Source organism: Cervus canadensis, chromosome 7 (genome assembly GCF_019320065.1).
Source record: "Cervus canadensis isolate Bull #8, Minnesota chromosome 7, ASM1932006v1, whole genome shotgun sequence".
Classification (NCBI taxonomy): Eukaryota; Metazoa; Chordata; class Mammalia; order Artiodactyla; family Cervidae; genus Cervus; species Cervus canadensis.
Window position 1 is genome coordinate 83,826,987 of NC_057392.1, and position 14,623 is coordinate 83,841,609.

At 41.9% G+C, this 14,623-nt stretch overlaps 1 protein-coding gene across 7 annotated transcripts in view; it reads left to right on the forward strand.

Annotated features, from left to right (window-relative positions):
• The window catches only part of VEPH1 (ventricular zone expressed PH domain containing 1), a 312,127-nt gene that overhangs the window by 116,710 nt on the left and 180,794 nt on the right, over positions 1-14,623 (forward strand). For all 7 annotated transcript variants that reach the window (XM_043473913.1, XM_043473914.1, XM_043473911.1 and 4 more), the window contains one exon: positions 12,766-12,986. In XM_043473913.1, coding sequence (XP_043329848.1) covers positions 12,766-12,986 — 221 coding nt within the window. The remainder of the gene's footprint in view (positions 1-12,765; positions 12,987-14,623) is intronic.

The following is a 14,623-nucleotide window of genomic DNA, read 5'->3' on the forward strand; positions in this document are numbered from 1 at the left end:
AGAAATAGTGGAACCATTGTTGGGGATAATCAATGAGAGGTAATTTACATGAGGGGACCATGGTGTGGTGGGAGAAGAAATTCTGGCTCTGTATAATTCAGTCTGAGTTGCTTGAGCCCACACAAAAGATTTACCTTTAAAAGGCTAAGTTCCCAAGCCCCCAGTTTTTAAAGAGTAAATCCGACCTCTAAATCCTTTATCAACCCACAAAACAACACTATGCTTGAAGCTCAAATTAGATAGATTTCTACAAGCTTTAAGGTCTATAAGTATTTGGGGGTCAATGCAAAGAAAAGATGCTGAAAGATGAACTCTCAGCACAAACAAAGAGAGATCTGGGTTTTCAGACTTAAATGTGGCCACACCAAATGCTGTTTAGGGGGAAATACTCTTAAATGAGAAACTCTTACTGACAGGAGACCATGTTCGGTTTTCTACCCTTTAAAAAAATCAATCATATTAAAAACAGAATTTATTAGGTTACATTATTGTCTCAAATAGCAAGGCATAAAAGTAAGTTACATTTACATTCTATGATTTCTACTTTAAATCCTAAGTCAACTTCATTCAAACACTTCTTTGAAGAAGACATAGGAAGCTCCACATTTAAATATTAAATAAAAGCCATAATTGCTTTATAAGTACAAAAATTATCCCTTGTGTTTTTTGTTTGTATTTTTCTTTTAACAAGGGCATGGTTTACTTTAGCATTCTGTGCCAAGTGCATGGAATTGAGCTGAGTCCAGCTGATCTCTAATTTTTGCCATGTTAGAAAATTTGAGGTTCATTCAAAACAAAGGATACATCTGTTTTCATCAGCTGTTTCTTGAATTTTATTACTGGGACTTATTTTTTAAAATTGTTTTGCCTAGACAGTATTGTTTTACTAGGCATGATTTATTACTCTGCATGTGCCCCTGGAAACTGTGTGTTCCTAAAATCATAGAAGCTGAATCAAAAATAATAAGAAAAGGATGGGAACTTATTCCCTTTACATTGGGTTAAATATTTATTTAGAATATATAAATCTGTTTAAATTATAATAAAGCTTTGTTTATCAATGGGAAGAAAAATATGTTCAATTAATTCCAAGCTTATATACAGAAACTTGAGGCATGACCAGAGGATAAAAGAAAGAATTGAGGAATATGACTTTCAGAATGCTATTTTAAAAATCAGCTCAAAATTGGAGGATTATCTGCCTGAGAGAGACATCAACAATGTTTTTGTTTATTTATTCTCTGCTTTGTTCCACAAAAAAGGATTTCAAGCAGCTTGCTCTGTTGATGTTCTATATTTAAAATTGTTGAATCTTAGCTTTGGAATATGATAAACTGACAGCACTTGATGCCTACTTACTTTGCAAGCACTTTACACATATTTTTGTGCTAGTATTTTAAATAAATAATCTTATTTATTTATTGGCTGTGCTGGGTCTTCATAGCTGGACAGGCTTTCCTCCAGTTGCTATGAGTGGGGGCTACGATCCAGTTGGGGTGCTTGGGCTTCTCGCGCCGGTGGCTGCTCTTGTTGCAGAACTCGGGCTCTGGGTGCCCGAGCTCAAGAGGCTGTGGTTCCAGACCTCTCGAGTGCAGGCTCCGTAGTTGTGGTACTGGGGCTTAGTGGCCCTGAGGATGTGGGATCTTCCTAGATCTGGGATGGAATCCACGTCTCCTGAATCGGCAGGTGGATTCTTTTCCGTTGAGCCACCAGGAAAGCCCTCATGTAATGTTTTTAAAAAGAGAAATAGGCTGTCTTGGTAAAATGTTGAACAAATTTCATTTCTAGGTAAACTTTTTCACAGGTTACCAAAACAGTGGCCTATATTTGCTTACTGGGCTGGTATTGAGGTTTTGGACATTTTTAGAACTTCCAAACCTTCATCAAATCACAAAATGTTAACTGGAAAAATTAAGGGGACACATGGCTTTTGAGACAGCTTGTTTTAGTTTCGGTGATAATTTGGATACATCTGCATTTACATTCAAGGTTTTCAACACTGAAACTATTAGCTAACATTTATTTAGCACTTTTCTGTGCCAGGCGTTGTTGTGAATGCTTTGTTTTTAACTCACTGAATCCTCACCACCTCTCTGTGAGGTGGGCACATTAATCTGTTTCATAAACTGAGCCGTGGAGAGTTAAGTGACTTGCCCAAGTCATGACTGGCTGCTGGTAGTGCCAGGATTTGAACACAGGAAAGAGCTTCTGACCCGCTCTATGACCCCCACACCAGCCCCTGTGCCTGCTCCGTTGGGAGGGCTTTCCAAAGACTGCCACCTTTTCTGTTCTCCCAGGGTGGGACTTCCTCTGGAAATATGTATCCCAAGAAATCTCTCACATGTATTGACAATTAGAACAGCCTGGACTCTTGTTTGCCCTGCTAGTGTCTTACCACTTCTACTTTCCAAGCAGTAAAGGAAGCCTCTAGAAAGCCAAACACTTAACTGCTCCTTGTTTCAAGGGGAAGTTTTGAGGCCGTGAAACAGTTTGGGCTGCTGCTAGAAAGTGTCTCAGAAAGAGCTATAAACCTTCAGGTGGGTGTGATTCGGGGAGGCCCTGAGCAGGGGCTGGCGTGGAGAAGCTTCACACATTGCGCGGACAGTCCAGCTGACTCCAGCAGAAACAGGTCTGTAATGACCTGGACTCAGTCATCTGGAATTTCTAAAAAGAGGGACTATACACTCATCTGTCAATAGCATCTTTAAAATTTTATTTTAAAGGTTAGTATCCCAAACTTTGAGCAGACCACAGAATAGGAGAGCCTAAAAGCCTTCCAGGAAAATAGGACCAGGATTCACGCACCACCAGTAAGTAAAATTTTTGTGTTCCAAGGTGGACTCCCACTGATTAAAAATGACTTTTAAAACCTGATATTGGTTTCTCTGCGAAGGAGGTACTCAGAGAGAGGAAGAAGGAAGCACAGGGGAGGGGCACATTGGTGCCTTCAATGGTATTGCCAATGTTCTGTTTCATTACTTAAATATCTGTTCTTTCATATACAGCATGTATTCCATAATGTCAAAAAAAACTACTAATATTAAACATTTACTGTGTGCTAATAGTATGCCCGGCATTGAAAACAATAATATTTATAATAAAACATTAGGCCTCTACTGAATGGCTTATTTTTTAATTCATTGATATTTCCAGTATCATCACATCTTATTAAAAATACTACTTATAATAACAATTGATTTCTGCCATTTAAAAAAAAAAATCATTTTCTCTATGCCAGGTCCTTCTTAGGTATTATTTCATTATTCCTCCTAGCAAAGTCTTGAAGAATTTGTGTCAGCTAAGATGAGTTGGTAATACCATATCAAACTAAAGCCAGATTCAATAATAAGAATATTTATTATCTCATTTAAGAAGTCTGCAAGACTTGATGGGTCCAGGGTCCCTCCAAAAGTTCCACAAAGTCATCGGGAACCCTTGATGATAAGGCTGTTTCTCTCCACCTCCTTGGGATCTTAACATGGCCCTGTAATCATGTCCCCTTTTGCTTGCAAGCTGGCTGCCACAGATCCGGGCAGCATATGCTGTAGACCCAGCAACATCTGGTTAAAGAAAAGGCATGTGTCCTTCCATGTGTCTATTCTTATTTGGGAAGAAAACCTTTTCCATCAGTTTCCCATCCCAGAAAATTTCACCTCAAGTCCAAATTCCCAGGATAAAGTCATATACCTACCCCCCACCCCAGTTACAAAGGAGGATGGTTTATTTAGTGCCACGTTCTTCTCACCTTTGTTCTCTTTGTTGGTGATTTCATGTTTAAAATGTCCCAGGTTTAATGCTGAAGTGCTGTCTGGTGTTCCCAAGTATGAGATGGCTGTGATCCACCTCATGGGTAAAATTACATAGGCTGCATTTGGCCATGAATTATAGCGCTCTTCGCTGAGCTCAAATTTAATGAATTAATGATCTGTATCATTTAAGACATCTTTAAATAGAAGCACACATAAAACAAGGTTATGTATTGATCAGTTGATGAAAATATGTGGCTGGAAGCTTTTGGAAACCTATTCCTGTGTTTCCTTTAGAAGCAGTGGTTCCATGTTTGCTAAGCCAGTGTCTGACGTGACTTTATAGAACACAGCTACCATGAATAATAATAGTCGGCTCTGTGTGCACAAACACACACTTTCACACAACATACACACACACACACATATACACACATCCACCAGCAGCATGAGGCTGTCTAGCAGAGTTCTCTGAACTGAAATAATTTCACACCTTCTCACTCCAGAGTGGGGTGCTCAACTGTCCCAATTTGCCCTTGATTGAAGAGTTTCCCAGGATGAGGGACCTTCAGCACTGAAACAAGGAAAATCCCAGGACCAATCAGAAAGAGTTGACTCCCCTGCTCCAGAGTTTCTTGAAGCCAGGGAATTGAGGTGGAGGGGGAGTGTCCGTCCTAACCCTTCAACTCTTGCTCTGAAGCTAATAGCTGCACCATCTTTAGGAAGAAGACTCATGGAATGAATGTACACCCAACCAGTTAAACACTGCTGTCCCCACTCAGGCTTCTGAGGGTTCCTAAGCAAAAGCTGGATTTTCCCTGGCAAAGCTCCACTGAGAAAGCATTAAGAGTAAGCTCATTTGATTTACATTCCTAATGCGCCTTGCAAGTGTCTCTTTGGTGTGTGGAAACGTCTAGGAGATGAATTATGAAGAAATACAATATATGGCACAATAAAAAAAGCAATAACAGATGCCCAGGAGTTACAATATTTTCATTCAGGCAGCAAAATGTATTATTTTCTTTAACTCTCTTGTAAATTGATAAAGGATAGAGAGAAAAACGTGGATTTTAGGGCCAAATCTATATTTCCTAAATCAGCAAATTCTCAAATTTTCACAGATTGGGGGCTATATCGACTAGTGATTCTCAACCCTGGCTTTATATTAGAATTTAAAAATTTCTGTGCCTGGATGCCACCCATTACGATGAAATTAAATAGAAACGGAGTGGGGGAGAGGAATTATTGGGCATTTAAATTGTTCCAACAGCTTGCCAGGTGATTCTAATAACATACAGCCAGGGTTGAGACCCTCTCACAGGGAGGATGATGTTGAGAAAGGGTCTTGGAAAGTTTCAGCAGAGAATGCTGTAATCAGCTGGTGATGCCTGCTGTGGGTGGAAGAGGGAGAAAGCACACGAGGCTGTACTAAGCCATCTTTTTCAGCCTCGCCAAAGTGGGGATATTCAAGCTCTGAAGTCAGGCAGATCTTGTGTAATCTTGATCAAATGATTGGCACTCTTATCAGTATCTCCATCATGTTACCATTTTGCAATGTTGTCGTGAGGGTTAGGTGAGGAGGCAGATGCCAAGTACCTGGCACGTAGTGGATGCTTAGTGGAGGGGAGCTATCATCATCATAACCAGGCTCCCATGTTTTCATCTTTGGCCGCATTCTGGTTCACATTCTGTTATCCTAACAAAAGGGCTTCCCAGGTGGCTCAGTGTAAAGGATCTGCCTGCCAATCCAGGAGATGCAGGAGATGCAAGTTCGAACCCTGGGTCCGGAAGATCCCCTGGAGGAGGAAATGGCAACCCACTCCAGTATTCTTGCCTGGAGAATCTCATGGACAGAGAAGCCTGGCGGGCTACAGTCCATGGGGTTAAGAGTCAGACATGACCGAGTGACTGAGCACATAGGCACGCATCCTAACAAAGAGTAACAGAAGAGTTTTTATGAGATAGTAGTAACAGTATTTTACAAACAAAATGAATAACACATGAAAAATGAATGGTATGGCCAAGGCAATTTTGCAAGCATATAATCTAGTTCAGGGGTCAGCAAATCACTGCCTGTGAGCCAGATCCAGCCACACCTATTCATTTACTTATTGTCTGTAGCTGTTTTCCCATAACGGATACCACATGGCCCATAAAGCCAAAAATATTTGCTATCTGGTTCTTTACAGAAAGTTTGCTGACCCTTGATTCTAGTTCATCAGTTCTCAGTGCAGTCCATGGACCTCTGAAACCCCTTCAGGGGATCTTAGAGGTCAAAGCTATTTTCACACTAATACTCACACATCATTGACCTTTTTCACTGGGTTGACATTTGTACTGCAAGGACAAAAGCAACGATGGGTAAAGCTGCCAGTGCGTTAGCACAAATCAAGACAGTCAGACCAAGTGCACGCTTCATTGTCTTCTTCACCACTACATGTGTGTAGGGGAGAAACCAAACAGACGAAACACCAGTTTCACTTAGCTCAGGTTGGCACTGTCGGTATTTTGAGCCAGATAGCTGTTGGTTTCCAGGGGGCTGTCCTGGGCACTGCGGGTGGTTTCGCAGCATCTCCAGCCTCTGCCCAGCAGACACCACCAACTCATCCCCTCCCATCTCCCATTGTAACAGTCAAAAACCTCTCCAGACATTTTTCTGAAATTTCTTTTATTTAACCAAATAGATGGTAAATATCAATAGATACAACTCAGATAAACAAAAAAATCTTTGGTGTCTTCTGTAATTTTTGGAACAGTAAAAAGTTCCCAAGGCCAAAAAGTTTAAGACTTGCTGTTCCATTCTGTATTTATGGGGTATTTATGATATTTATACTGCTAAATCAATATAAAGTGAAAAGGATCACATATATAAGATAGAGGAAAAAGAAGTGGGGAGTTTGGGGTTTGGGGTGGGAGGGGTGGAGACATAGCCAGTGAAGACACAGCTTTAGAGACCTGGGGGGAAGTGTGACCTGGACTGAGTTAGTCCTCCATCTGTGCCTCAGTTTCCTTCTTATAAAATGGAAGCGATTGCAGTGCTTACCTCACAGTGTTCTTGGGAGGATTGCATGAATAAATACCTAAAAAGCATATAGAATAGGTTTGGTGCTTAGATTACGTGCTCTCTGTGGGTTGGCTATTATTGTTTTAATATTAAATAATCAGTTCATGTCAGAAGGGATGAGGTCAGGCCTGCCAGTGAAGCACACAGGTGCTGTTGACCTGTCCCCATGGCAGGATGACTGAAAGCAGAAAAATGCGGCCACTGGCCCCCGGAGACAAAATATTGTAGGGCCAAGAAAGAAATCAGAACCCCCTAACCCGCTTCTTACCCTCACCTCACACTTTCTAATCCAAAGTCACATCTGTTACCCCTGTGAGGTACATGGATGTGCTCCAAGGTTTCAGAACAAACGACGTGAGGTTGGCTTGGTTTCATGTGTGAGTTCCAGAGCAGTTATAACTTTTCTTGTTCCCGCGCTGTGATTAATTTTCCCTTCAGCTCAGTTTGGCTGCCAGAAAGTCATCCAGAATTGTGTTGATTTCAGCCATCCTCACCTTTAGGAAGACATGTGCTTTCAAAATAGGTCTCTTAATGAAACCGTAGGGACACCTCTTAGATAAGCAAATGAAATGTTTGTAGACTGACTTTTAAAAAGTTGCTAAAGAAGAAGCTGAAGCTGAAGCGGAGGGCGTTACCTAAAATTTGAAATTGCACTCTCCGTTGTAAACTGTCACATCTCCTGTGTCCCAGTTCTTGTCTCTCCTGACCTCCCTGGGTCAATCAAGATATGTTTTACTGTAATTGGTTTCTGTGGCTATTGAGAATGTTGCGTTTAGATCCTAAAACCTGTAGAATTCACACATCATATTCTCTGTGAAATCTGACCTGACTCTACTGTTTGACATTAACTCCCCTCCCTGGGTCTCCCCGTTCTGTTCTTTTTCCCTTTGAGGCACATTTCTGCATCCAACACACACTGTATTTTACACATGTATCTTGTTTATCTGCCTCATTATTGTGGCAAAGGCTTTTACTGTTTTTTCTTCCGTGCTGTATTCCTAGTTTCTAAAACAGTGTCTGGTACATGGTGTGGACCCCAACATCCAGCTTTTGTCTTTATTTTTTTTTTCATCTATTTTTATTAGTTGGAGGCTAATTACTTTACAGTATTGTAGTGGTTTTTGTCATACATTGACATGAATCAGCCATGGATTTACATGTATTCCCCATCCTGATCCCCCCTCCCACCTCCCTCTCCACCCGATTCCTCTGGGTCTTCCCAGTGCACCAGGCCCGAGCACTTGTCTCATGCTTTTGTCTTTAAATGAGGAAGGGAAAACATCCCTGTGATGAATCACACACCGTGAATTCACATACAGAACCCTTGCATGGATGAAAGCATCTATATTGAAAAAAATAGTAGACTCAAAAAGAGTACTTAAATCTCCCTTTGTTACCTAGCAATTTCATGAGCCAAAGTATAAAATAGGCTATCAGGAGCTTGTTCCAATGGTGTTTATTTTTCATTCATCTAATACTGTTATCCTTCAGTGAGTAAATACCTCTTCGGTTAGCTCTCCAGCTCACAGAAGTGTGTCTGAGTCCCACAGAGACTGTGCCCTAGGCCTTCACTGGTGGCTCAAACAGTAAAGAATCTGCCTGCAGGACTTCCTGGTGGTCCAGTGAATAAGGCTGTGCACTCCCAAGTCAGGGGGCCTGGTTTTGATCCCTGGTCAGGGGACTAGATCACGCCTGCTGCAACTAAGACCCATAGCAGCAAAATAAATAAGTATTTAAAAAAAAAAAAAAAATTTGCCTTCAGTGCAGGAGAACTGGGTTCAATCCCTGCGTTGGGAAGATCCCCTGGAGAAGGGAATGGCAACTCACTCCAGTATTCCTGCCTGGGAAGTCCTTAGACAGAGCAGCCTGGTGAGCCACAGTCTGTGGGGTTGCAAAGAGTCAGACACAACTGATCAACTAAAAGAGGTTCTTAACAAATAGTTATTAAGGAGTTGATTGGCAAGTACCTCCTTCCCCAAGAGATGTGTTCCAACGCAGTTATACATGGAATCTTTGAAAACCAAATTAAACACTAAAAATTAGGGATACGCACTACTGAAATCTGTTCTGTACTAAGTATTTCTTGTAAAGCACAGAATGCCTTTGCAAACACGTACTTTCTTTGTAAAGTCATATCTTGGCATTTAGAGCTCCCCTGGGGGCTCAGACAGTAAAGAATCTGCCTGCAATACAGGAGACCAGGGTTCAGTCCCTGGATCAGGAAGATACCCTGGAAAAGGGAATGTCTATCCACTCCAGTATTCTTGACTGGAGAATTCCATGGGCAGAGGAGCCTGGTCGGCTACAGTCCATGGGGTTGCAAAGAGTCAGACACGACTGAGTGACTAACGCACACACACGTACATGTCTTGCTGTACAAGGTTTACTTAATCAGTGAATTGAGACACACACAGAGTGGAGATGCTACAGGCTCCGTTCTGTGCCAGCTCTGTGCCAGGTCGATTGATGTATGAGAAGTGGCGCCTTTAGGAGACTTGAGTGGTACACTTAACCATTAGGGATCTATGCATGGAAGGGGGGATTGTGGGTCCCTTAAAGGCAGAGACTGCTTCTCATTCTCCTTTGCCACCTAGTGTCTGCATGCATGCTCAGTCGCTTCAGTCCTGTCTGACTCTTTGCGACCCCAGGGACTGTGGCCCGCCAGTCTCCTCTGTCCATGGGATTCTCCAGGCAAGAAAACTGGAGTGGGTTGCTATGCCCTCCTCCAGGGGATCTTCCTGACCCAGGAATTGAACCCGCATCTCTTAGGTTTCCTGCACTGGCAGGCGGGTTCTTTACCACTCGCGTGACCTAGGGTAGCGCTGCTGCTGCTGCTGCTAAGTCGCTTCAGTCGTGTCCGACTCTGTGCGACCCCACAGACGGCAGCCCACCAGGCTCCTCCGTCCCTGGGGTTCTCCAGGCAAGAACACTGGAGTGAGCTGCCATTTCCTTCTCCAATGCATGCATGCATGCAAAGTCGCTTCAGTTGTGTCCTAGGGTAATGGTAAGAATTAAACCTGTGCTTGTTAACAGAGCACAAGGCTTGGACAGACTCAAGTCTAGCACAGGCATGTTATAGACTTGCAGTACTGACCTAGTGATGGAAAAAAATCATGAGTAAACAAAACTATCAAATGCAATCAAATATTAAAGTGAAAGTGAAAGTCACTCAGTCATGTTCAACTCTTTGCGACCCCATGGACTATACAGCCCATGGAATTCTCTAGGCCAGAATACTGGAGTGGGTAGCCTTTCCCTTCTCCAGGGGATCTTCCCAACCCAGGGATTGAACCCAGGTCTCTCGCATTGCAGGCGGATTCTTTACCAACTGAGCTATCAGGGAAGCCCATTAAGATTTTTGAAAAAGAATTTGTAATACAATGAAAATTCAGACAGAAGAGGTCACTGGGGATGGCTTCATGAAGGAGACAGGAGTTACATCTTGAAAGAAATGAAGGCTCAAAATGCTGTAACAAAGGAAACAGGGAAATTCCTAGCTGGAAGAGTTAATTAAGACCTGTACACCTACCACTTAAAACGATTTTGAGCAGCAATCTCTGACATATATTTATTTGTAATTATACATATATTCTATTATACTACCATTATAAAAATTTTTAAATACATAAAGGATGGGATGGGGCGGGAGATGGGAGGAAGGTTCAAGAGGGAGGGGACATGTGTATACCTATGGCTGATTCATGTTGCTGTTTGACAGAAAACAGCAAATTTCTATAAAGCAATTATCCTTCAGTTAAAAAATAAATTAATTTTTTAAAAAGTAAAAAAAAAACAGATTTTAAAAGAGCAGTTGAAGATGAAATAAGCATATTTTAAATTATTGATGGTATATCATTATTTATGTTGGGCACAAATCTACATTTCAAATAACCTTCTAGATAATTTTCAATTTTTATGGCTCTCTTCCAGTCATGTTGGATTAAAACCTATCAGCCCATAATATGCCTGATGAGTTCTCCTAGGTATAGGAGACCTGTCAGCTAAGCCATTTTCTTATTCATTCATACCTAAGTTATTCATATTCTTTCATCATCAGTTTCTTTGAAGGAACCTATTTAAGTCAATTGTGAGAGTTAACTTGATTAAAGCTAACTAATAGAATCTACTCATTCAACCAGGCACATAAATCTGTAACATCCTGACACATGCTTAAAGTGAATAGATGAGTGAAGATATCCTGTGGAGAAGAGGTAAACCAGTATAGTACGTGGCATTGTCTGACAGGTGGATGGATGGAGGGCGCACTGATCAGGCCTCCCGTGTCCTTGGGGAGCTAGTGAGTCGCTGGCATGGAACCTTGGCCCCAGGAAGAACTATAGTCTGGAAGGGTGGATGTGTGAGGTCAGATCATTAGCGGTGGTTGAGAGATTTGGACATGGCAAGATAGGTTCATGAGACTACCTATTCTTAATAAGGGAGTGACAGGAAAATTTTAAAAACTTGTCCTGAGAATCAGGAAAAAACTAAAACCTCAAAGAAGCCAATCAGAGGCATCATAAATGAAACATTGTTAGCTTCAGCTAGCTCTGTAAGTATACGCCCCATAGAACTGTCATCTGCAGGTCATGGGACTCTGACTTTCTTTTAAAATACAGGCCTTCAGTTCAGTTCAGTTCAGTCGCTCAGTCATGTCTGACTCTTTGTGACCCCCTGAATCACAGCACGCTAGGCCTCCCTGTCTATCACCAACTCCCGGAGTTTACCCAAACTCATGCCCATCGAGTCGGTGATGCCATCCAGCCATCTCATCCTCTGTCATCCCCTTCTCCTCCTGCCCCCAACCCCTCCCAGCATCAGGCTCTTTTCTAATGAGTCAGCTCTTCGCATAAGGTGGCCAAAGTATTGGAGTTTCAGCTTCAGCATCAGTCCTTCCAATGAACACCCAGGATTCGTCTCCTTTAGGATGGACTGGTTGGATCTCCTTGCAGTCCAGGGGACTCTCAAGAGTCTTCTGCAACACCACAGTTCAAAAGCATCAATTCTTTGGTGCTCAGCTTTCTTCACAGTCCAACTCTCACATCCATACATGGCCACTGGAAAAACCATAGCCTTGACTAGATGGACCTTTGTTGACAAAGTAATGTCTCTGCTTTTTAACACGCTATCTAGGTTGGTCATAACTTTCCTTCCAAGGCCTTAGTTCTTCATTATTCTCCACTCCCTCTCACCCCCTGCCAGTTTTATTAAGGTATGATTAACAAGTAAAATTATAAGATATTTAAAGTGTACAGCACGATGATTTGATATACATATACATATATCAAAGGATTCCTCTCATCAGTTTAACTAGCCCATCCATTATCCCATATATTTTAGCAGACTTCAGTTCCATGATACCATGTTAGCGACTGTGGTCACCATGATATGCATTAGCCTCTCAAACCCCTATTCATCTTATAACTGAAAGTTTGTACCGCTTACCAACTTTTACTTAATTCCCCCACCCACTAGCCCTTGGCAACCACTTTTCTGGTTTCTTGTTTCTATGAGTTTGACTTTTTTTTTTAAAAAGATTCTACATATAAGAGATATCAGTAAGTAATTGTCTTTTCTCTGTCTGACTTGTTTCACTGGGCATAATGCCCTCCAGATTCATCTATGTTGTCACAGATGGTGGGATTTCCTTCTTTTTCGTGGCTGAATAATTCTTCATTCCATGCTTGTGTGCCATGTTGTCTTCACCCATTCATCTGTCAGTGGACACTCAGGTTGCTTCCCTGTCTTGGCTGTTGCAAGTGATGCTTCTGGAACATGGCTGTGCAGGTATCTCTTTGAGATAATGATTTTGTTTCCTTCGTATAGATTCCCACAAATGGGATTAGTGGATCATAGGGTAGTTCTATTTTTGGAGGAACAGCCATATTGTTTTCCTTAGTGGCTGCACCCATTTTCATCCCAACCAGCAACTGTATGCGTTCTCCATTGTTCTTGCAGGAGAGAGCCAGGAGCTGCCTGCCATTCCTGGTGAGTCAGCTGGCCAGCATGGAGCACTCATTTCATCATATTCTCCTGCTGGAGATCAAGAGCATCACGGACACCTTCTCCTCCATCCTGGGCCCGCAGAGCAGAGACATCTTCCGCATGAGCAACAGCTTCACTGCCATTTCCACGCTCCTTACCCGACAACTGGAAACCACCAAGGCCAGAAATGACAGGTGAGCAGGAGTTCCTGGGGACCTTAGGATCTGCTGCGAACCCATGGAGGCATAGCACCAAAGGCTATGCTTTCTTTTGTAGGCATCAAAGTTCCCAAAGAAAGCCAAACTCATTATCTCAACATAGAGTAACTTCTGAATAAATTATGACAATTGCCAGAATTTTTCTAAATCTGTAAAAACCAGAATGTAACCAAAACAATTTTTTAAAGTGCAGAAAATACAGTAAAGAAATAAGAATGTAGTACAAATAATAATGTTTATAGAATTTGTTTATTTATTCAAGAAACATTTAAATCATTTACTTACTGTATGCCAGGAATTCTGCCAACGGCTAGACATATAGAGAGATAAAACATATTCTTTTATCCAAAGAGCTCATTGTCCAGAGAGTAGGTAAATAATAAGTGGGTAATTATAGTATAGTGGGAAGATTATGCCAGTTATGATTGTGTCAAGGAGTTTGGGGAACACAGATTGGGGTACCTACTTCTGCATGGAATGGAGAAGAATGGGAAGCTGAAATCAGGGAATGCTTCCCAGATGAGGTGACATATGGAACCAAGTCTTGAAAGATGACCAGATTACACCAAGCTGGCTTTGGGGCAGTATGTGGAAGAGCACAATACTTTCTGAGAACAGAAGTCGTTCTGTCTGGCTAGCATCAATGTTAGGTAATGCTGATGGAGTAATAGGCAAGGACCAGACGGTGCAGGACATGACAGACCTTCTTAAGGAGTTTAAATTTTATCCTGGAGGCTGTGAGGGGTCATGGTAGGAGTTTTACGTATTAGGATAGGATCAGAATCCATGTTTCAGGAAGCTTGCTCTGGCCCCAGTGCAGAGAACATCTCAGGCAGAGGCAGACTGGACTTCAGGTCACATGAAGGAAGGTCAGAAAAGTGTCCACAGGTACTAGCAATTTAAAAATTACTGATGATTGTAGTGAGTGATCTGCCAGTGGTATGGATGGGCATAAAATAGGATGCCTGGGGTTGAAGGAAGAGAGTGGATATGATAAATCCGGTCCTTTCAAGAAGTCTAGACCATGCCAGATTGAGAGAGGTGTTTTATTATATTTGTCACATTTTGAATAGAGGGACACTTGGAAAGTTTTATGACCACAGGAGTTACAAAATACGTTCAAATTCATCATCTCATCTGATCCTCATGATCACTCTATAAGTTGAGAAGGGCAATTATCATTATTCCTATTTTATAGAGGAAGAAACAAAGGCTCAGAGACTGGTTAAATCTCTTCCCAAAGTTACACAGTAACTAAATGATAAAAGATGGGCTAAAATTTCAGATCCTATGCATTGGAAGGTTTTCAGTTCTGGAGAAGGGGCAGGACACATTTAAGACCAGCATCAGATATTGTGAGTTTGGGGGGGTTAACAAATGATGCATATCATTTTCAGTCTGAAATAGCATTCCAGAAACACAGAAGCCAACCTCACAAAATAGTGAAGATTTAGTCACAAGGATCCACTTTATGTCCAGCATGGCACAGAGCCTGAAGGTCCCAAGAGACACAGAACAAGACCTAAGACGAGAGACATCATTCCTCAAAGGTTCACAGTCAGTGTGTGTGAGGGGTTAGTGGAAGTGGGTATAGCAGGCTATGGCGCAAGAGA